This window comes from Rhineura floridana, chromosome 10 (genome assembly GCF_030035675.1).
Source record: "Rhineura floridana isolate rRhiFlo1 chromosome 10, rRhiFlo1.hap2, whole genome shotgun sequence".
In the NCBI taxonomy this organism is placed as follows: Eukaryota; Metazoa; Chordata; class Lepidosauria; order Squamata; family Rhineuridae; genus Rhineura; species Rhineura floridana.
In genome coordinates this window covers 67,667,566-67,689,357 of record NC_084489.1, presented here as the reverse complement: position 1 = coordinate 67,689,357, position 21,792 = coordinate 67,667,566, and the positions used below count along the sequence as shown (strand labels likewise).

Sequence of the window (21,792 nt, the reverse complement as noted above, 5' to 3'; positions counted from 1 at the left end):
CTAACAGATTGTTACACAAAAAGTGAAAGCTGCTGTGTTGACTCATAAGTAAAATTCAAAACCATATTAGGGCAATACCTTTATTAGGCCAACCAAAATATCACAAAATAGCATGCAAGCTCTTGAGATCCCCAGAACTTTCATCAGGGTAGATGGTAAACAAAGAGATGGGGTGGGGGTGGGGGTGGGGGTGGGGAGAGAAAATATTGGCTGATGGGTCTGTATGTGGTGAGAGGCTACGTAGAGAATTTGGGAGGAGGTCAAAGTATGGGCATACACAGGATTTCTCTCTCTCTCTCTCACACACACACACACACACACACAGAGAGAGAGAGAGAGAGAGAGAGAGAGAGAGAGAGAGAGAGAGAGAGAGAGAGAGAGAGAGGGAGGGAGGGAGAGGTTAGAATACTGCGTGTAAAGTTTGTATCATATCTCAGGGCAAATGCTAGAAACCAGTGGAGACTGGTGGCTTTCAGCACCTGGGACAGCTCCTTAAAAGTGCAGACTAAAACCTGGAGCAGATTCACTGCCCAGCTGACACTGGAAACAAGAGTCTCCACTGTTAGAAACTTAACTTAAAAAAAAGAAAAGAAAAAAAAGATGGGAGATCTGGGGATTATGGTTCCCTCTTGCCCCCCTGTAGACCCCTGTGGACTACAGACATTCACATGAGTCCCTTCAGGTGCGATGGTGGTATCAGAATAACAAATGGTGGTTACTGTTAATCAGTAGCATATGGTAAATTTAGAAGTGCAGGGTCTCTTCATGATAGCCACAGTTATGCCCCTCATAGCCACACCCCTTCTAAAATTATAGAATAATCTGGCCAGGTTTGAGTACTGCTTTCTGCTTCTCTATCCTTGTTAATGTCTTCTCTCACAACAAAAGACATCCGTAGGAGCTAATCAGCATGAAAGGGAGTGCACTAGCTACTGAGAAGTCTTCTCAATGGCTGACTCACCTCCTTTCACTCTGATTGGCTCTAATCAGCATGAAAGGACAAGGAAGCTTGTGAGAAGACTCTTTTCATTGATCAGCACACTCCACTTTCATGCTGATTGGCTCATAGGATGCTGGAGACATAGGGACCCTGCTGGGGACTGGCTCCCAAAAAAGTAAGGGGTCTAAAAACACCCAAGACCCTGGATGACTACACCCTTGCTGTTAACATTGTGTTGTTGCTGGAACATTCTGACTTCTAAGGGGTGAATGAAGTGCGATCTCTTGCCTACCTTAATGGAGGAGTGCTCCTCTTTCATTACACTTATGTAAAGATCTCCCCCCCCCATTTTTTTTTTAAAGAAACCTCTGTTGTTGTGGGAATTTGTCTTCTGAATTAGAATATTACCAAAAAAAAAAAGAAATTACACAATGAAGATCTGTTAACAGTGCATTGAATAGAGTCCAGAGAGCCAGTGTGGTGTAGTGGTTAAGGTGCTGGACTATGACCTGGGAGACCAGGGTTTGAATCCCCATGCAACCATGAAGCTCACTGGGTGATCTTGGGCCAGTCACTGCCTCAGTTACCTCAATGGTAAACCCTCTCTGAATACTGCTTACCATGAAAATCCTATTCATAGGATCGGCATAAGTCAGAAACTACTTGAAGGAAGTCTGTTTCCATTTTGAATAGAGTCCATACAGTTGACCATTTCCCCACACATCACTTCTTCTAACAACAAACTCAGTTGCAGAGCGCAGATAGGGTTGCAGCCAAAATGAAGCACCGAAAAACAAAAGTGGGTATCAGCATACATGGGGAACCCCAAAGTTTGCAGAAATACAAACAACAACCCTTTATGAAAAGTGCTCAGAGGGAGCAAAAGCCCCAAACAGTTCAGTGAGGTCTGAGCATGCTCAGCGGCCACCGAATGCTAAGTATCTTTTGATGGGGGTGGGAAATGGAAAACTAGGTGAAGGGGAATGGAATGTAGTATCCTACAAGAGGGCTTGGCTGAAGAGGCATAGTCCACACTGCATTTTGTTGCATGTCCTACTTGTTCTACTAAATACCAGCAGGTGATGCAGCTCACAGGCACTTTGTATACAGAAGGTTCCAAGTTCACTTCCTGGCAATTCTAGTTAAAAGCATCAGATAGCTGAGACCCTGGAAAACCACTGAAGGTTAAAAGCATACAGTGCTAGGCTAGATATACCAATGTCCTGACTCAGAAAAAGGTTGCTTCAAATCTGAGACAGATGACTAAGTTACCCTGGGATGACAGAGGTCATCAAGAGGAAGTTTGGTTCTGCATTAGGAAATTATGTTCTTCTCTATAGGAGTTGACTCCTTAATTTCCAGTTATCAAAAATCATATATTTCTTTCTAATGTTGGTGAAAACTACTGATGTACGTTATTCAGGCTTGTTATGGAGCACATGCTGCCATTGGTTTGGTGAAGTTCCATTCTGTGTTTTCAAAATTTTCCTGTCCCACTAATATCTATGGAAAACAAATGCATACAAAATAGTGTTGTGCATGACTGAAAGCAAAAGTGAAGCCAATATTTTGCCAGGAGTGAAATGTTTGCAATGCCTATTCTTTTACTTATAAAATATCATGGTGCTGTATAGTTGTTAGATTTTAGTGTCAATGGACCCATCTGGAAACCTGAGAAACTATAATAGGAGATCACAGTCCATAACTAAACATTTGAACCATACTGCCTGCCAACTTTACACTGTAGTGCCACAGTGCTCTCCAGTCCTGGAGAGTCAGTGTGGTGAAGTGGTTTGATGATTGGACTGGTTAAACAATGACATTTATTTATTTATTTATTTATTACATTTATATACCGCCCCATAGCCAAAGCTCTCTGGACGTGTCTCTGGACATGTTTCAAATAAATACATTGCCACAGTTACTACTTCTGGGGCAGAAAGGGGCTTGGGAGAGAAAGGACTTGCATGTGTATATGCATGATGATCCTGGTGAGTGTGTGTGAGAGTTTGTTAGGAAAGGAAAAATGAGTGGATCAAGAATTAATTAAACAGAAATTGACTGGAGGGGAATTGTGTTGTTTTGTGATTAGATAAGTCCAACTATGGCAGCTGTTTTGTGTTGTCTACGACAGTTTCTAAAATGTCCAGTTGTGTCCACAGGACCCAAAAGGTTAGTTTTTTGTGCCAAGGTCTAGGGGTTAGGAGAGAGAAGTTAGAGAGCTAGGAACATCTTTTGTGAATAGCCAGTGAAGAGCCTATATACTATTGTAATTAGCTCAGTTATTTTATTCTATTATGTGTAAAATAGCCCAGTCTCTGGAAATCAATGGAATTTGCTTATCACATAAGTCAAGCATGCCCACTGCCAACATATCCCTTTCAATTATTGGCCCTGGCTCCTAGGTTTTAGCGGTAGCTTTCAGATCTGGGCCAGATTTATCTGAGCCAGCCTGTTGAATATAGTGTTGTTATGGGATTGAGATGGCTGACTTCTATGGGTACCCCTCAAGCCTGTAACCTTGAATCTGGAAGTGGCATCTACAGTGGAAGAAACCTGCTGCACTAGTCAGACTAGTTTCCTTTGTTAATCTAATAGTTAGCCAAGTCACCCTGTGAGTTAATGGGTTTATTGAGTAGTCAATCTGCATATCCAAAAGGATGTGGCCAAGAGAGATCCTGCTGTTATTGGAACTCTTTCGAGGAGAGAGGCCCTCCTCCCTCCCATCCTGGAGCCAAGTAGAGGCTTGTGTTTGTTTAGTCTCATCTTGGGGTAAAGCTGGAAAGACACACAGAGAGGTCTGTTCTCTGTGTCTGAACCCCCAAAGCTATAGGAGATGGGTAGCAAAATCGGATGCACTGTTAATACGGAGAACTCCTCCAACTTAAGCTCACATTGTGTAATGTTGTTGTTGTTATGTGCCTTCAAGTCGATTATGATTTATGGTGACCCTATGAATCAGTGACCTCCAATAATATCTGTCATGAACCACCCTGTTCAGATCTTATAAGTTTGGGTCTGTGGCTTCCTTTATTGAATCAATCTGTCAAACGCGGGGGTTCACAGAGGCGTGCAGCTAATTAACAGATAAGGCCAGACTATAAATCTGCCAGGCAGGAAGAACCAGGGGTCCAGCCAGCAAGTTTACCATTTGGAAAGCACTGAAGAAAGAGGCAGAGAAGTCCTTAAGGGAGTCCAAATGTCCAGAAACCAAGAGATCCGATCAGGCAGGGCAGGGTCCAAGGCACGGGTTTAACAGGAGAGCTAGAGTAATATCTGCAGCAAGGTTTGATGTTGACTCTAGTAAGGAGTCTCCCTTTCCTTCCAGCCTTTTGTACTCTGCGTGCTGGCCCAGGTGCTTACAATCAGCCTGTGTTCTTGCAAGCTCTCCTGCTCTTTAATCGCACTGATTGCCTTCATTGTTGCAACACCTGTTGGTGCCTTCTCTCTGCTGGGGAAGGGGCAGCCTCCTGGTCACTTCCTCTTTCTGACAGGCAGACTGCCTCAGGGGCTTGTCTCTGGCCTGGTGAAGGGTCCTGGGCTGTCTCCCTGCTTGTTCCCTCTCCTGAGTCTGAGGTCTCCCATTGCTCTTCCTCCTCGGATAAGTCCTCTGAGGGAGGCATGACACAATCCATCTCGTTTGGTCTTCCTCTTTTTCTACTCCCTTCTGTTTTTCCCAGCATTATTATCTTTTCTAGGTTGTATATATATGTAAATAAACCATATATTTTAAAGACACCACAGTCTCTGTTAACCTTCATTCCAAGGAAACCAAACGCTGGGTAAGTGCAGGAACCCCTGGAAGTCTCACACCACTCGGATATTGGGGTGCGTGCATCAGGATGTTCAACTTCATGCTGTAACACTGTGAAAAGCCTTTCAGTCTGTCACATGCATCCTTCACAACAGGTTGCAGTGCAGTGTAGAGTTCAGAGTACAAATGGAAATGCACGTATAATTGAAACCTACTAATTATAATAAAACAATTAATAGTTACAAAACAACTACTTTCATGCTTAACAGACTCTTATATTTTAATATGTTTTCTTTTAAAAAACCAGGGAAACTCAATGATAAAAAACTCCTCCTGGTTTAAGATCAGATTTAACTGAGCGCAAAAGCGTCCTCTCTCCTGTGGTTTCCAGCCACTTGTATTCAGAAGCAGTACTACCTCCATCAGTGGAGGTAGAACATAGTTATAATGGCTAGTATCCTCCCTGAGTTTGTCTAACCCTCTTGAAAGCCACCCTAGTTCGTGGCCATCACTATCACTTGTTGGGGCAAATTCCATAGTTTTAACTGTGTACTATGTTAAGAAGTAGCTTCTTTTCTCTATTCTGACTCTTCCAATATTCAGTTTCACTGAATGTCCCCAAGTTCCAGTATTATAAGAGAGGGAGAAAAACTTTTCTCTATCCACTTTCTCCAAACTATGCATAATATTATACACTTCTATCATGTCTTCTCTTACCCAACTTTTCTAAACAGCCCCAAATGTTGCAGCCTTTCCTCACAGGAGTGTAGCTCCATCCCTTGATCATTTTAGTGGCCCTTTTCTGAACCTTTTCCAGCTCTACAAAACCCTTTTTGAGGTTGGGCAACCAGAATCATATACAGTATTCTAAGCAAAGTCGCACCACAGATTTGTATAACAGCATTATTATATTGGCAGTTTTATTGTCTCTCTCTTTTCTAATCAATCCTGGCATAGAACTTGCCTTTTTCACAGCTGCTGCATGCTGGATTATATTCATTGAGCTATCCACTACGATCCTAAGGTCTTATTCCTTGTCAGTCAATTCCAGTTCAGACCCCATGAATGTAAATGTGAATTTAAGATTTTTTGCCCCAATGTGCATCATTTTACACTCACCTACATTGAATTGCATTTTTCAGTAATGCAGTGGCAAATTCAGAAGTGCAGGGTCCCTTCATGACAGTTGCGCCACACACCCCTCACAGCCATCTTTCCTGGTCTCCCTTGCTCTCCCTGTTGCTTCACGAGTCCACACTTCGCTACATCAGATGCCCCTACGAGCCAATCAGTATGAAACTGGAGGCTGTGTTAGCTACTGAGAAGAATCTTCTCAAAAGCTGACTCACATCCTTTCACTCTGATTGGCTCCAATCATCATAAAAGGAAAAGACTCTTCTCACCGGCTAACACACTCCCTTTTCATGCTGATTGCTCATAAATAGGGACCTGGCTAGGACCTTGTACCCAAAAAAATAAGAGGTCTATGACCCTGCCATGATCCTGGATGACTACACCCGTTTGTCATTTTATACCCATTCAACTTGGAGAGATCCTTTTGAAGTTCTTCACAACCCCTTTTTGTTTTAACCATCCTGAACAATTTGGTATCATCAACAAACTTGGCTATCTCATTGCTCAACTCTAAATCATTTTAAAAATGTAAATGTACTGCCTTCAAGTCGATTCTGACTTATAGCGACCCTATGAATAGGGTTTTCATGAGGCTGAGAGGCAGTGACTGGCCCAAGGTCACCCAGTGAGCTTCATGGCTAGGTGGGGATATGAACGCTGGTCTCCCAGGTTGTAGTCCAACACCTTAACTACTATACCACACTGGCTCTCATCTAAATCATTTATGAACAAGTTAAAAAGCACAGATCCCATTCCTAATCCTGATCCTTGGGGGATTCCACTTTCTATGGCTGCATAGACACCATACATTTAAAGCACACACACACACCCTGCCAAAGAATCTTGGGAACTATGGTATGTTAACATTGCCAGGAATAATAGCTCCACGTAGTGCTTTTTGGTACAAAATGAGGTGCCAGTACTCATACCTTGATAAAAGTACTGTGGGTACCAGCACCCAGTGGTTGCCATGGGCAGCTCCCAAACAGGTGCAGGTACTCTGTACCATTGAGTACCCTCTCTCACACACACAAACCTTGACTCAATGTGTGGTAAACTACAGTTCCTAAGATTCTTACAAGCAGGGCTGGCTCCAGGCATGCCGGGGCCCTTGGGCACCAGCCTGCCCCGGGCCCCTCCACTCCCCTTCTGCAATCCGTGGCAGGAGCCATCCCCCTGCTATCCCGCCGCTACACCTACCTGTCTCTGCTGTTTTTTGCGGCTGCACAGACTGCATGCGCAGGTTTACCATCAATCAAGATGGTGGCCAAAGTTTCCGTAAGGGGCTGAAGCCTCTGCCGCCATCTTGACTGATGGCACGCACGTGCGCGCATTGCTGCCATCAACCAAGATGGTGGCAGAGGCTTCAGCGCCTTATGGAAAACTCGGACGCCGTCTTGATTGATGGCAACCCTGTGCGCACTGCAAAAAAATGCAGAGAGAAAGGTGGTGAAGCCAGGGGATGGTGGGCGGCTCTGAAGCTCCTCCTGTCCTGCGATCCATGGCTCCAGCCGCGGATCACGGAAGAGGAGTCGAGGCCCCCCTCAGGGCCCCCTGTAGCTCCAGGGGCCCTTGGGCCAGTGCCCCATCTGGCTGCCCTTTAGCACCGGCCCTGGGGGATATGTTTTAAATGTATGGTGTCTATGCAGCAGTTGTGTAGTACAAATCAGAGATGCAGGGTCCCTTCATGTTAGACACAGCTGCACCCCCTCCCACTTTTACTTATTTATTTAGCTGTGGGGTTGAGAATGAGATCCTTGTTAATGCCTTCTCCCACAACAACAGACATCCCTAGAAGCCAATAAGAGTTGAGTGTTAGCTAACACTTACTGAGAAGAGTCTTTTCAGCGGCTGACTCACCTCCTTTCACTTTGATTGGCTCCCATCAGCAGAAAACAAGGACGCACATTAGAAGACTCTTCTCAGTGGCTAGCTCACTTCCTTTTTATGCTGATGGTTCATAGGATGCTGGCCGCAAAGGGACCCTGCTCCCAAAAAAGTAAGGGGTCAAAGACACCCCCCCACGACTACAGCTTTGATACACAGTCTCTCTCTCTCTCAATGTCCATTTATTGCTATTCTGTTTCCTGTTGTCTAAATAGTTCCTGGTCCACCAGAGGACCACCACTGCTAAGCTTACCCTGAAGTCTTTGGTATAATAAACAATTGTTCAACAATTAGGAGATAGAAATTTTTGCCGATCTACTTCACATCACCTAGCTCTGTACCAGGAGATCTCGATCTAAAATGAAACCTGTAACAGTGAAGGGGTGTGTGCTGGCGCGCCTCAGGTGTCAATCCCGCTGAACTCAGTGGGTCTTACTTCCGAGTTAAAAAAATAAAACATAGGATTGATTAATCAAAAGCGTGGCCAACCGACATTTGCTGGGAGTGAGGGATAGGAGTGGCTCGTGTCCCCCCCCCCCGGTGTGTTTGTGAGGCCTTGCTCTTCCCAAAGCAGCGGTTAAGTTTAAGCAAAGGCGAGTTCCCCTCTTACAAGGGCAGGACAGGGAAACCACGCTTCGCTGTGACGTCAGACAAGCCCGAGGGCCGCAATTCCGCGCCTTTCAATCATGCTCCGCCCAGCCTGACGGCAGCCGGGAGGAATGCGGTTCCGGAGGCGCAAAGGGTGCAGCGGTGGCGGCGCGGCGCTTGCCAGGCCCGGCCGTCTCTTTCTCCCGGCCCTACCATACGGTGCAAGGAAGGAGCGGCTCTGGTAGGCGAGGGAGTCGCCCTCCACGCTACCGAGGCATCGTCCTGAGGAGGCCAAGTCGGGGCTGGAACTCCGCCGGAGAAAAGGAGCTGACGAGAAAGAGAGAAACGGTGAGGGAGAAAGCGGGCTCGCGCCCCGCCACCAACTTCCCAGAGCCCCGGGATAGCGGGGGACGTATCGCAGCGGGACCGCGGCGCCATGGCACAGGTACGGACGATTGCGACCGATTGATGGGGGTGGGTAGGAAGTTCGCTGAGCGGAAAACGTAGCAAACTATGCACGGATGTTGTGTGGATGAGCTAGAAAGTGTATATTGTTCCCCCCATTTTTGGTTTCAGTCTCTATTTTGTGGAATCTGTCGGGGGGGGGGCTTCTCCGGAGGAGGAAAGAGAACACTGCTCCCCTCCCCCCCTCCGTTGTGGGGCAGGGAGGAAGCAGCGCCGTGTGTCCTTTTTCAGAAACCCTAAAACCCAAGGCGTGCCTTTATAAGGGCGTGTTCTCCGGGAACGAACCTCGGTAGTGGTGAGAGAAAATAACTGAAGGTGCTGGGGGCGGGAATTGCACTTTCCTTGGACGTTAATAAAAACGTCTCCCTTGTTCCTCCCATAAATAACTTTTAGTTACAAATTCTGGACGGGTAGAGCTATTGCAGGAAGCGCAACAAAGAGCACAAGAGCTAACGAATTCCTTGTGGCAGAAGTGGTGGTGGGTAGAGTCCCCCAAACCTTTGCCGTAATAAATGTGATAAAGGTGCCACAAGGCTTGCTTTCTGTGGGTGGGGAGCTGTTTTGGTTAGGACCTCATCAATGGTACTAGGGCAGGGATGGTGCACTTGTGGCTCTCCAGAGGTTGCTGAACTACAGTTCCCATCATTCTTGACCACTGGCCTTGCTGACGGGCTGATGGGAGTTGAGAGGCCAAACAACTGGAATGCCAAAGGCTCCCCATGCTTGGTCTAGGGACAGCTATCTTCCTTGCATTTTCCCTCCCCCCCCCCGCATTGCATTTGTAAGTTGATGGTTCCCTAGCTGGAAACGAATGGGAAAGCAGAGCATGCCAACATAGGAGTCAGGAAATGCCAGTTGTGTCATTTCCTGATAAAATTTACAGAGTTTGGATGCGATCAGCATCCATTACCTAACTTGGAAGTATGTTTTGTGAACTGTTGCAGCTTGGCTTCCAGCTGAGGCCATAATCCTGTGTGGGTTTCCCTGGGAGTCTGCTTTGGTAATCACAACTGAACTTATTTCTGATTGAACATGCTTAGAAAGGGGCTGAATGTTTGCTTAGGATTGTAGCCTAGCACCCTGATTCTTATCTTTGGAAGCTGCTCTCATTACTTTTCACAGAGTTTACTTCCAAGTAAATGTGTTCAGCATTGCAGGTTTTGTAGCCCAGACCTGTACATGCTTGCCTCAAAGTTTGGGGAAGGGGCAAGGAGAAGTGATACTGGCTTTGACTCCCATAATATCTTCTGTGGTAACAGTTTCTGGTCTGTTCTTACTCATATGCATGTTTTTCAGTCCAATGTAATTAACTGTAGTTTGCACCAGCTTTGTCCATTCCTGCATGTTAACATGGTCTTAGTTTCTTTCCACTCTTAATAATAATTGTGTGTGGTTTCCTCTTCTTCTAACACCTTAAATGAGCTCAGGAAGAACCTCACACCCACTTGTGAAGTAGGTATAGGCTGAAAGGGAGCTAGTTGGCTGAGCAAGGTTTGAACATGGTTTTCTCCCACCATAGCTTAACCAGGACTGGAAGTTTCGAAGTGCCATACATGAGGGCAGGGGAGAACAGTGTACACAGGCCTTAGACTTGTGCCTGTTTACTCATAACTATGGCTTAGTGTTGTGTATGCCCCCTGTGCAACAGAGGGTTTTAAAAAAAATTAAATACTGTATTATTTTGATTGTTTTATTGGTTGTTGTGTAAACTGCTTTGTGACCATCTATGATGAAGAATGGTCCATAAATATTGGAAATAAATCTTACATCAATTTTATTTAGCTTTTGGGGTATTCTTAAGGTATCTATGTTCCTGACTTCGTGTTATATATTATGTATAGGACAAAGATTGGTGGTGCCTTAAAGACTAATTTATTATAATATTAGGGTTTATAGACAAGAATCAATTCTGTACATGCAGTCTAAAAGTCAAAGCCCTTATGAGATCATTTTCTTATTTTTAGTTATGATGGTGGCAGTATGTGGACAAATGAGCAAGGATAATTATCGTAGATTCAGATCATATGGGGATTCTTTTCAAGGATGTACTCTGGAAAAGGTGCATTGAATCTTATCCCCTTGAATTTAACATGTGAGTTTTTAAGTTCAGTTAACCATTGAAAAGCTCACATACTGTTTAATCTTATTAACTATGTTACAGAAGCAGTACTGTGTACTGTAGATTGTATTATAGTTTGATTTTGATTTGTCCTTGTCTGCTGCACTTGTATTCTTAAAGTGAGTAGCACAGTGTCCATCTTTTATAACAATAGCCAAGAGGATTTCCAAACATTATGTATAAATGGAAAGCATTTCAGATTTACTGAAATAATGGGGAATTTTGCCAGTGCCTTTACTGGGATGTGGCGTTTATTAACAGTTTTAAAAATCAGTCTGCATCACTCCAAACGTTGTAATACTCTCAACTGGAGCTTTATAAAACAGGCAACTGTAGAAATAAATGTCACAGAATTTCATGGTATAGATAACATTGGATGTGTTTGGCCATAACTAGACTGCTCTATTAAGTACTCATCTGCTGGTGGTTGCTTGACATAGTGATGGTTAAAAAGTATGTGATAATCACTATTTATATAGTGCTTTAGAGTGTCTGAAGAACTTCATATGTAATCGTTAGAGTAGTCCTGTAAGAAGAGCTGTGAGGCTGAGAGATCACTGACTTGGCTGAGGCTGCCTTGTGAGCTGATAGCTGAAGCGAGCATGTTGCATTATACTGACATGTAAATGGCAATCCAGCTACCTTGGTTCCTGGCATATAATCAAGTGGGAAACTGCTTGAAATGAGTTTTATGAAATAAGAAATTCAGTAGAGAGTGACACTGGTAATGTTGGTTAGAATCCAGTAAATAAGTGCTGCAAGTATCCTCCACCCCCACCCCAAATTTCCTCTCATCAGCTGTAGAGTCACATGAACTCAGAAACATTTTTATGGCTTTCACAGCTTGCCATGGAACCTTTCTGTGCTTGTAGTTTGGATTGTAGTCAAAATCTCTAGAAGATGAGTGAATAGGTTGGCTGTTCTTTAGCATACCTTAGCAAGTTAATTCAGAGATGCCCTACCTTGAAACTTTTAAAGGTCAATGAAGCTTCCTACCACAGGCATTAGGCAAAAGCATCCACCCAAATGATAAAACAAATGACTCATTCTTGTGTCACAAAAAATGTATCCCAAGGAAATGATTAAGCAGCCTGTGATTAGTATCAAGAAATATAAAATATGAACAGTCAGTGATAATGAGATCTTTTAAAGATAGTGGGTTGGTTCAGAAGTAACAGGAAACCATGGTTTCCTGCTATGTATGCAAATAAGCTCTCAAACTGCCTCTCCCTTCTTTCACCCCACAGGTGAGAGATTGGAATTGTTCACTTCTTAAACAAACCACATTTTCTCATGATGTCTGAACTTAGAACTTTGGTTTGTTTAAACACTTAGTGAAACAGGAGCAAAATAGGTTCCAGATCCTGGTTTCTTATTTTCTATTTTGCATGTTGTATACACCCTTTACAGAGAAAAATGTAACGCTTGTGCTCATTGTAATCAATGATTCCTACAGGGAGAAAGGAGAAGATATAAATCTAATAAATAAAAATAAAGAAATAATAAATACAATATTTTCCCTCTGTTTACTTTATTTAGTTGTGATAATTATCATAATATTTAACTTGGTTTCCCTTTTTTCCTTTCAAAACCCATCCCAACTTTTGTAAACTGAGACAAGATTTCTGTGTTTGATGTTACTTTCTTCCTTACTAGCATCAGAGAAAGAGTGTTTTTTTCCATTTCCATTTTTCTTGAGCTTATTTAGATGAGAATAGCCTGTAAGCAATCTTGATTTGTAGAGGTAGACAGTTTATTTTCTGTTTCAGGAGGAAAATATTTCTAATATCACAAACTGCTAGGTAATTAATTTAGGTAGTTGATGTTCCTGTATCAAGCTGTATGCTGCCAGACTACTCTGTTTGTGTGTGTGTGTGTGTGTGTATAAAGGCACAGAGCAAATATCTGATAGATCTAAAACACATTAGAAAATTCATAAATCTGTACACTTCAACTCATTGCTCCTGCTGAGAGTTGGGCATGTGAACTGATATGCTTACTTTACTGCTATTGTAAAGTTGTCCATTATTTCAAAAGATGTGGAGTTTTGTTGACTGCCACAGTATCACCCTTTTCCCTACTTAGAAAGAGAATCATGGTGATAATTTGTTTGCTGCTCCTGGCCCTTTAAAACTCATACTAGAACCAAAGTGGACAGATAGCTTTATAGACAGACACACACACACATGCACGTGCACACACTCTTCCTAGCCTAGGTGGAGAGGATTGCAGCACTTTTTAAAGAGTCACAATGAAGTCTACACTAAGCTTTATAGCAATAAAAGTAGTAGCTCCATAACACTGTTTTGTAGTCATATTTCCAGGAGTGCTGCCTTTCATCATATGTAAATAATTTGAAACAGGGCTAGTTGTAATCTGTGTAATAAAAATTCTGCAGAAACAAAAAACAGTGTAAATCACTTTCATTAAGGTGATTTGCATGGCTTCTTTTAAAATATGCTTCTCCCAGTCATGGGGAGGGGCAAGAAGCAGTAACCAGCACTGAAAGCTCACTGACCACTGGAAACACTATTCACAAATTTCCCTTATTTCTGTTACTTAATCTGCACGTTCTCTCTCAAGTATATTTTCTCAGTCCTGAGGGCTGGGAAATTTCCTTGCATTTATCTGTTGGCTTGTTTACTAGAAGCTAAGATTTTTGGGCTTCTATATTCTGTCATATAGAATATTTTATTACGATTTTTCTATGTTTTTATGTGAGCCACTTTAGGGCCCTTTTTAGAGTTGAAAAGAGGCTTGTAAATAACTTTGTGCTTGTATGGAATTGCAGCTTACACAGAGCCTCCCCATCTCTAAATCTCAAATCTCATTTTTTCATGCATTTTTGAGAGCCAGTGTGGTGTAGTTGTTCAAGTGTCGAACTGGAAGAACTGGGTTAAAATCCCCACTGATGAAGCTTGCTGGTGATCTTGGGCTAGTCGTTGTCTCTCAGCCTAACTCTGTCTCATGCGGATGTTGTGAGGATAAAATTGAGAGAGGGAGAACCAAGTACGCCACCTTGTTCTCTTTGGAGGAAAGGTGGGATATAGGTGCAATAATAAATAAATAAAAAACAGGGATGGGGACCTTTGGTCTTCCACATATTGCTGGACTAAAACAGGGTGCAATCCTGGGCCCAGTGCTCTTCAACATCATTATTAATGACTTGTATGATGTGGATAATGAGGTGTGGGGAATGCTTATCAGATTTGCAGATGACAAAATTGGGAGGGATAGCTAATACTGTAGCAATAGTAGGATACTGTAGGATAGAAGCAAAATTCGAAGTGATCTTGATAGGCTGGAACATTGGGCTGAAAACAACACAATGAAATTTATCAGGGATAATTGCAAAGTTCTACACCTAGGAAAAAGAAACCAAGTGTGCAGTTATAAGATGGGGGATACTTTGCTCAGCAATACTACATATGAGAAGCACTTGGGATTGTTGATCACAAGCTGAATATGACCAACAGTGCAGTGTGGCTGGAAAAAACATCAATGCTATTTTAGACTGCATTAACAGAAGTAAAGTTTCCAAACTGTGTGAAGTAGTAGTTCCCCTCTCTTCAGCACTGGTTAGACCTCATCTTGAATACTGTGTCCAGTTCTGGATACTGCACTTTATGAAGGATGCAAACAAACTGGAACGGGTTCAGAGAAGGGCAACAAGGATGTTCAGGGGTTTGGAAATAAAGGCCTATGAGGAGAGATGGAAAGAACTGGGCATGTTTAGCTTTGAGAAAAGAGTTGAGGGGAGATATGATAGCACTCTTTAAGTGCTTGAAAGGTTGTCACACAGAGGAGGGCCAGGATCTCTTCTCGATTATCCCAGAGTGCAAGACACGGCATAATGGGCTCAAGTTACAGGAAATCAGATTTCGACTGAACATCAGGAAAAGCTTCCCAACTGTTACAGCAGTATGGCAATGGAACCAATTGCCTAAGGAGGTGGTGGGCTCTCCAACACTGGAGGCATTCAAGAGCCAGCTGGACAGCCATCTGTCAGGTATGTTTTAACTTTGATTCCTGCATTGAACAGGAGGTTGGACTTGATGGCCTTATAGGCCCCTTCCAACTCCTCTATTCTATGGTTCTAAAGTGGCCTTGCAGGCCAAATGGGGATGCCTGGCGGGCAGAGTTTGGCCTTCATTCTGGAGGTTCCCCACCCCAGGTCCAGAGTTTTGCGTCTGTGGTTGCCTGAAAGGAAAAAAGAATGGGATTACTGTCAGGAGCAGGAGTCCCAATATGTCGGAAGGCAGAGCTGGGGTCCCAATCCCAGGGAGCTGGATCCCGGAGAGTTGGGAGAAGAGTATTCGGATGGATGGCAGAGGGAAGGGGGAGGAACTTCCCCCCTTTGGAGCGAAGACGAAACAGAGGAACTGCCAGTGATAAGGTCGCTTAGCAACGGGGAGCCTGAGCCCTCCCTGGACATTCTCACGCCTCCCCCTCTTTCAGGCTCAGAGCAAGAGGGGAAAGAGGGAGGGCTGCTCACAGCCGAAAAGCGGGGAGGCAGTTTACCATCAGCCCCTCCCCTATCCCCCATCCTGGAATCGGAAACTTCAGAAGAGGAGGGGGTGATGCTTCCCCCCTCACCGCGCACACGCAGACAGCTGAAAAGACAGGAGAGAAGGGGGGGAAGGCGGGCAGTACCTGAGGGGCAGTTAAGGAGGAGCGAAAGATTGCGCGCCCGTTTGGCCCCTTCTTAAAGAACAGGCGGGAAGAAGTCCCTTGCTCTGTCAACTTTCTCCCAATGCCGCAGGACCTGTATCCCTGTATTGCTTCATGAGAAAACGCAGTCTTTGTTTGGACATTACCCTAATAAAACACGAATTAACTACAGCCGTTGGTCTGGTTCCTGAGTCACATCCTGGGCCTGACACAATATCAGCATTCAGGATCCCTGCACTGCTGGGACAAGAAGTCTCCACTGTACTCTTCAAGCAGCAATGACTGGCATAGGTACACATTCCAGAAGAATCCTTGGTACTTTGAATGCCATCCCCAGTGGTTTCACTGGTTCTTGCATTTTGCAGCCTTAGAGGCTGTGATGTTCCTATATATTAGTGTATATATGGTAAGTGCTGGTTGTTTAGAGTATACATGGTAAGTAGTGAAAGAGGAGGAGGAGTGAATGGGCAATAGAATGCTTGATGATTGGTTGAATGTTTAAAATGGCTGACAGTATAAATGAAAGGATGACAGGTAAATCTGGGGGAATGTGAGGTGGTAAAGAGTGGAATCTAGGGGGGAGAAGAGAAAGAGTGGATTGCTTGGTGGGGTTTAGAGAGTTGTTTACCAGGAGGGAGGTGGAGTTCGAATTAGTATTGAGTAAAACCATATGCTTATGTGCCTTAAGAAGAAATCTTGTTAATCTTGTTAGCTTTGTTATCTGTAATAAATACTTAATTTGGTTTACCAAAGGCCTGATCCTTGGCTGGGGTTTCACAGACCAGAAGGGAGGGTAAGGTAATGACCAAGGCTGAAGGGGAACTGTAACAAATGGTGGCAGCGGTGAAGAGAGTAACAATACCAGTATTCAGAGTCTCTGGGAATACTAGTATTGGGACGTTACTGGTGGTTGCCTAGCAGGGGGATCTGTTGAGATCTGTGCTAGAGCGGGGAGAGAAATCATGAGAGAGAGCGGTCCGGACTGGTGGAGTCCCTGGTGGTGCCTAGAGACAGGCAGTAGCCACGCGCAGGTAGGAACCTGACAGGGAGAGCCAGGGAAGGACGCCTCACATGTGGTGTCAGTCGTGGTGGGATACGAACAACAGAGAATCCAGATACGAACCAAAGAGAGTCCCAAAGACACGTGGTGACAAAGGAGACTACGTCACAGGTGTTGGCTGTAGCAGTGAGATACGAATACTAGACAATCCCTAATAGTTGTGTGGCAAACAGAAATAACAAAACAAGATTTCTTGTGAGAGTGACTGGCAAAGAGTGTGTGGCAAAGAGTGAGTGAACTCAAACACCATGGCTGAATACATAAAAATGAAAAGAGAGGAGCTGTGGTTGCCTGAAAGGAAAAAAGAATGGGATTACTGTCAGGAGCAGGAGTCCCAATATCAGCATTCAGGATCCCTGCACTGCTGGGACAAGAAGTCTCCACTGTACTCTTCAAGCAGCAATGACTGGCATAGGTACACATTCCAGAAGAATCCTTGGTACTTTGAATGCCATCCCCAGTGGTTTCACTGGTTCTTGCATTTTGCAGCCTTAGAGGCTGTGATGTTCCTATATATTAGTGTATATATGGTAAGTGCTGGTTGTTTAGAGTATACATGGTAAGTAGTGAAAGAGGAGGAGGAGTGAATGGGCAATAGAATGCTTGATGATTGGTTGAATGTTTAAAATGGCTGACAGTATAAATGAAAGGATGACAGGTAAATCTGGGGGAATGTGAGGTGGTAAAGAGTGGAATCTAGGGGGGAGAAGAGAAAGAGTGGATTGCTTGGTGGGGTTTAGAGAGTTGTTTACCAGGAGGGAGGTGGAGTTCGAATTAGTATTGAGTAAAACCATATGCTTATGTGCCTTAAGAAGAAATCTTGTTAATCTTGTTAGCTTTGTTATCTGTAATAAATACTTAATTTGGTTTACCAAAGGCCTGATCCTTGGCTGGGGTTTCACAGACCAGAAGGGAGGGTAAGGTAATGACCAAGGCTGAAGGGGAACTGTAACAAATGGTGGCAGCGGTGAAGAGAGTAACAATACCAGTATTCAGAGTCTCTGGGAATACTAGTATTGGGACGTTACTGGTGGTTGCCTAGCAGGGGGATCTGTTGAGATCTGTGCTAGAGCGGGGAGAGAAATCATGAGAGAGAGCGGTCCGGACTGGTGGAGTCCCTGGTGGTGCCTAGAGACAGGCAGTAGCCACGCGCAGGTAGGAACCTGACAGGGAGAGCCAGGGAAGGACGCCTCACATGTGGTGTCAGTCGTGGTGGGATACGAACAACAGAGAATCCAGATACGAACCAAAGAGAGTCCCAAAGACACGTGGTGACAAAGGAGACTACGTCACAGGTGTTGGCTGTAGCAGTGAGATACGAATACTAGACAATCCCTAATAGTTGTGTGGCAAACAGAAATAACAAAACAAGATTTCTTGTGAGAGTGACTGGCAAAGAGTGTGTGGCAAAGAGTGAGTGAACTCAAACACCATGGCTGAATACATAAAAATGAAAAGAGAGGAGCTGTGGTTGCCTGAAAGGAAAAAAGAATGGGATTACTGTCAGGAGCAGGAGTCCCAATATCAGCATTCAGGATCCCTGCACTGCTGGGACAAGAAGTCTCCACTGTACTCTTCAAGCAGCAATGACTGGCATAGGTACACATTCCAGAAGAATCCTTGGTACTTTGAATGCCATCCCCAGTGGTTTCACTGGTTCTTGCATTTTGCAGCCTTAGAGGCCTCTTCCAAATCTACTATTCTGTGATTCCCATTTTCCCTGATTATTGGCCATGCTTGTTGGGGCTGATGGGAGTTGGTGTCCAATGGCATCTGAAGAGCCATGGATTCCCCACCACTACAATTATTCTTTTGAATTTAAAAAAACCCTAGTGTTTGAATTGTTTCCTCTTTTTATTCCTCTTTTTATTATGAACATGCTGCTTTTAGGAGAGCCTTCCCACCCTGCAAAACGCCAAGCCATATATCAGCAGCTGCCTTGGCTTCTTTATGTCCTGGTTAGTGATGATGGTGGTGGTTGGGGAAAACTCCCAAGAATATCCTGTCATTCTATGGCTTAAATTGTGTGATTCATTTTTCTCTGTGATTGACCTTGTTATCACAAGAAGAATCAGATAAAATGTTTCCAGGTTTAATTTGTATGAACAAAGAAGGTTCAGTATCCTACTTAAATTCTTTTCTCAGTAGAATTGTAGTTGATTTTTATTCTAGAGTGCTGATTCTTAATGATAGTTCAGATTTCTTTTTAAAAGCATGCCAAGCCTTTGTGAAGGCTAAGGTATGCTATAGGAAGAGTGCTGTGTAATGCATACAAACTGTGGTAAGCTATGTTAGAACTATTTATACTCTAAACAAAATTGATTTTGTATAGCTAAATAGGGACTTTAAATTACACACAGCTGAATAACCTTTTCTGGAAGGAGCTGTGGATGGAAAGCGTCTGTGGTGCATAGTTTGCTCAAAGCATTAGGCAATATCTATGCAGTTGATAAATGTGACAGAGTTCCATTATCAGATTATATACTATTTAATATTGTCTTGTTTCCTGGCAAGAGTGACTTCAAAAATATTTCTATGAAAGCAATTTCAATGTAATGTAAGCGGTATTGAGAGGTGGTTTACCATTGCCTTCCTCTGATGTTGAGAGGCAGTGACTGACCCAAGGTCACCCAGTGAGCCCTGGTCTTCAAGGGTTCGAATCTCCACACAGCCATGAAGCTCACTGGGTGACCTTGGGCCAGTCACTGTCTCTCAGCCTCAGAGGAAGGCAATGGTAAACCGCCTCTGAACACCGTTTACCATGAAAACCCTATTCATAGGGTCGCCATAAGTTGGAATCGACTTGAAGGCAGTACATTTACATTTTATGCTTTCCACCAAAAATTGCACTACATTGAAATTGCTTTCATAGAAATATTTCTGAAGTCACTCTTGCCAGGAAACAAGACAATATTAAATAATATATAATCTGATAATGGAACTCTGTCATATTTATCAACTTCTCCATATGTATGTCCTCTGCCCTTTGGATTTGTGTCAAGGTTGTCTCCTGCCTGGGGGGTGATGGTGTATTTTTTACCTTGTTCATGATACTAGTTTATTTTTATAAACTTAAAATGCTTAATCAAAAGGGTTTTTTTTTTTAAAAAAAGGTCAGGATTCTTAAACTATCAGAATGAATTAAGGTGATCACAAAAATATAAATAGTGCTCTAAAATACAACATCAGAACTAAAACTGCTTTTGCTGACTCCTAATAGGGTCCAACCCTTATTTTTCAAACACTTGGAAACAATTCATTTCCTACAAATCATCACACCCATGTTTTCCCTTTGCTTCTTGTGTTTGTGACAAAAGAATTATTCAGTGAGTTGCCACAACTATACATTGCTGTTGTAGTTGGAGCCACTGTTATCCTGTAGAGAGGTTATGAAAATCACTGCTGTGATGTGAGGATGCTGTGAAAACTTCCTGTGTATTTTTTCTCTAATTGAATACTTTTACAGTACCATGAATTTGAATAAAGCTCAATGCTGTATTCATGTATACATGAATATACAAACATGCAAATACAATGAAAGAAAAACAATACTGTTACGAGATCTGTGTGTGTGTGTGTGTGTGTACCATGCCATGCTGTGTTTCTTACGCGCCTCTCTGATTTATAGATCTTTGCTTTCAGAAGAATGCTAAAGACTTGCTAATGTAGTGTTCGTTCTGTTTATACTGCAACATCTTTTTAAGCGATTATAGGAATATGACATTATCTTTACAGTGCAGCTGAGAGAGCTATGTATTTACAATATTGTCTGAACGACATTTCGTGAACCCATGTTTTCTTTTGGCATAAGTACTTGTAAGAAAAGGGGAAATCGGGCAAACTATTTCAATTATTTATATTTTATTTTGCAGGCAAATTTCAAGTTTCTCATCTGGGGCGGGTTATTAAGCTGCTTCATAGTCTGTGGATTTGCCCAACAAGGTAAATGGAAGTTGTACGATTTTAGAAAATATGGACTGTATTTCTACTGTACCATGCAGGCGACATATTTATTCTGGAGTTGCCCAGAGTAAGCTCGCTATGCTTGTGTTGAATGATTCATGGACAAATACTGCAGGTTTCACTTTCAGACAACATTAGTCTATATTGGCATAACTTCCCTGCTCATAGTTCTGACACAGTTTAGCAAAGGGGACTTATGAACAGGGAGGGAAGAGGAGGAAGGCTTTGCCCTAGACAAGGGATTGAGCTGTTTCGTCTGAACAACACTCATTCCTCTAGTGTAGCAATCTGAAGGACACTGAGCTACAACTAGAAATTGTAGTCTTATCCCAAGTGCAGTCATTTGAAATGCTCTGTACCTCCTATTCTTCCAAATAAGAAAAACCACAAAGCCTTTCTCACTATGTGTATAGGCAGTGAAATAGATGCAGGTGCAATCTCTGTTGCTCAGCTTATCTACATGCAGCTTCATCCTTTGCATGTGAAAGATTACACCTGCATCTCTTTTACTGTTTGTACATATGATGGATAGCAGTCGATGTTGGTTTCTGCTTCCCACCACATGTGTGTGCAGTGCAGTGGTATGCATGTGCAATTTGCCATGCATGGCTGTTGTGGTTTTTCTTACATGGAGATATAGACCATGTAGCAAAACTATGGCATTTCAAGCAGCCTTAATTAACAGGTTATGATTATGAGGCAGAGAAGAAATTGCTATTGGAACACCAACTTTCCCTCCAGGTTCTGAGCATCTGTGGAATTGATTGTTAAGCAGCACTAATAATCACATGTTGATTATAGACATAATGATTAGTTTGTATAGTTTATGTTTAGTAAGATGTATACTTTTAAATCAAATTAGCTGTATGTCATTATTATTTCTAAAAACTCCCCCAACAACCTGTTTGTGCTTTCTTATAGGTGGGAGCAATTGTATAAAAGCTAATGCAAAATCATGTGCTGATTGTATACAAGCTGGACCAAATTGTGGATGGTGCAAAAACATAGTAAGTATCTTTTAAAAGTATATTTTATTTACAATGCTTTGTTTTATACCACATTATATCTGAGCTGTTCTTATGTATTTAAGAGCTTTTTTTGAGATACGCTCCTTTGCATTGATAAATAAACTAGCTATAACTGCAAATGAAAGCTATAGGTCACTCTGCAAAGCGCAGAACAGATGTGAATAATAAGTTTGGTGTAGTTAA

General features: G+C 43.1%; 1 protein-coding gene across 2 annotated transcripts in view; it reads left to right on the top strand.

Annotated features, from left to right (window-relative positions):
• The first annotated feature begins 8,302 nt into the window (after positions 1 to 8,302).
• The window catches only part of ITGB1 (integrin subunit beta 1), a 57,587-nt gene continuing 44,097 nt past the window's right edge, over positions 8,303 to 21,792 (top strand). Inside the window, exons 1-3 of one of the 2 annotated variants that reach the window (XM_061586650.1) lie at positions 8,303 to 8,748; positions 20,491 to 20,560; positions 21,503 to 21,588. In XM_061586650.1, coding sequence (XP_061442634.1) covers positions 8,740 to 8,748; positions 20,491 to 20,560; positions 21,503 to 21,588 — 165 coding nt within the window. In that variant the 5' untranslated portion in view covers positions 8,303 to 8,739. The remainder of the gene's footprint in view (positions 8,749 to 20,490; positions 20,561 to 21,502; positions 21,589 to 21,792) is intronic. The other variant, XM_061586652.1, reaches the window with a different exon arrangement.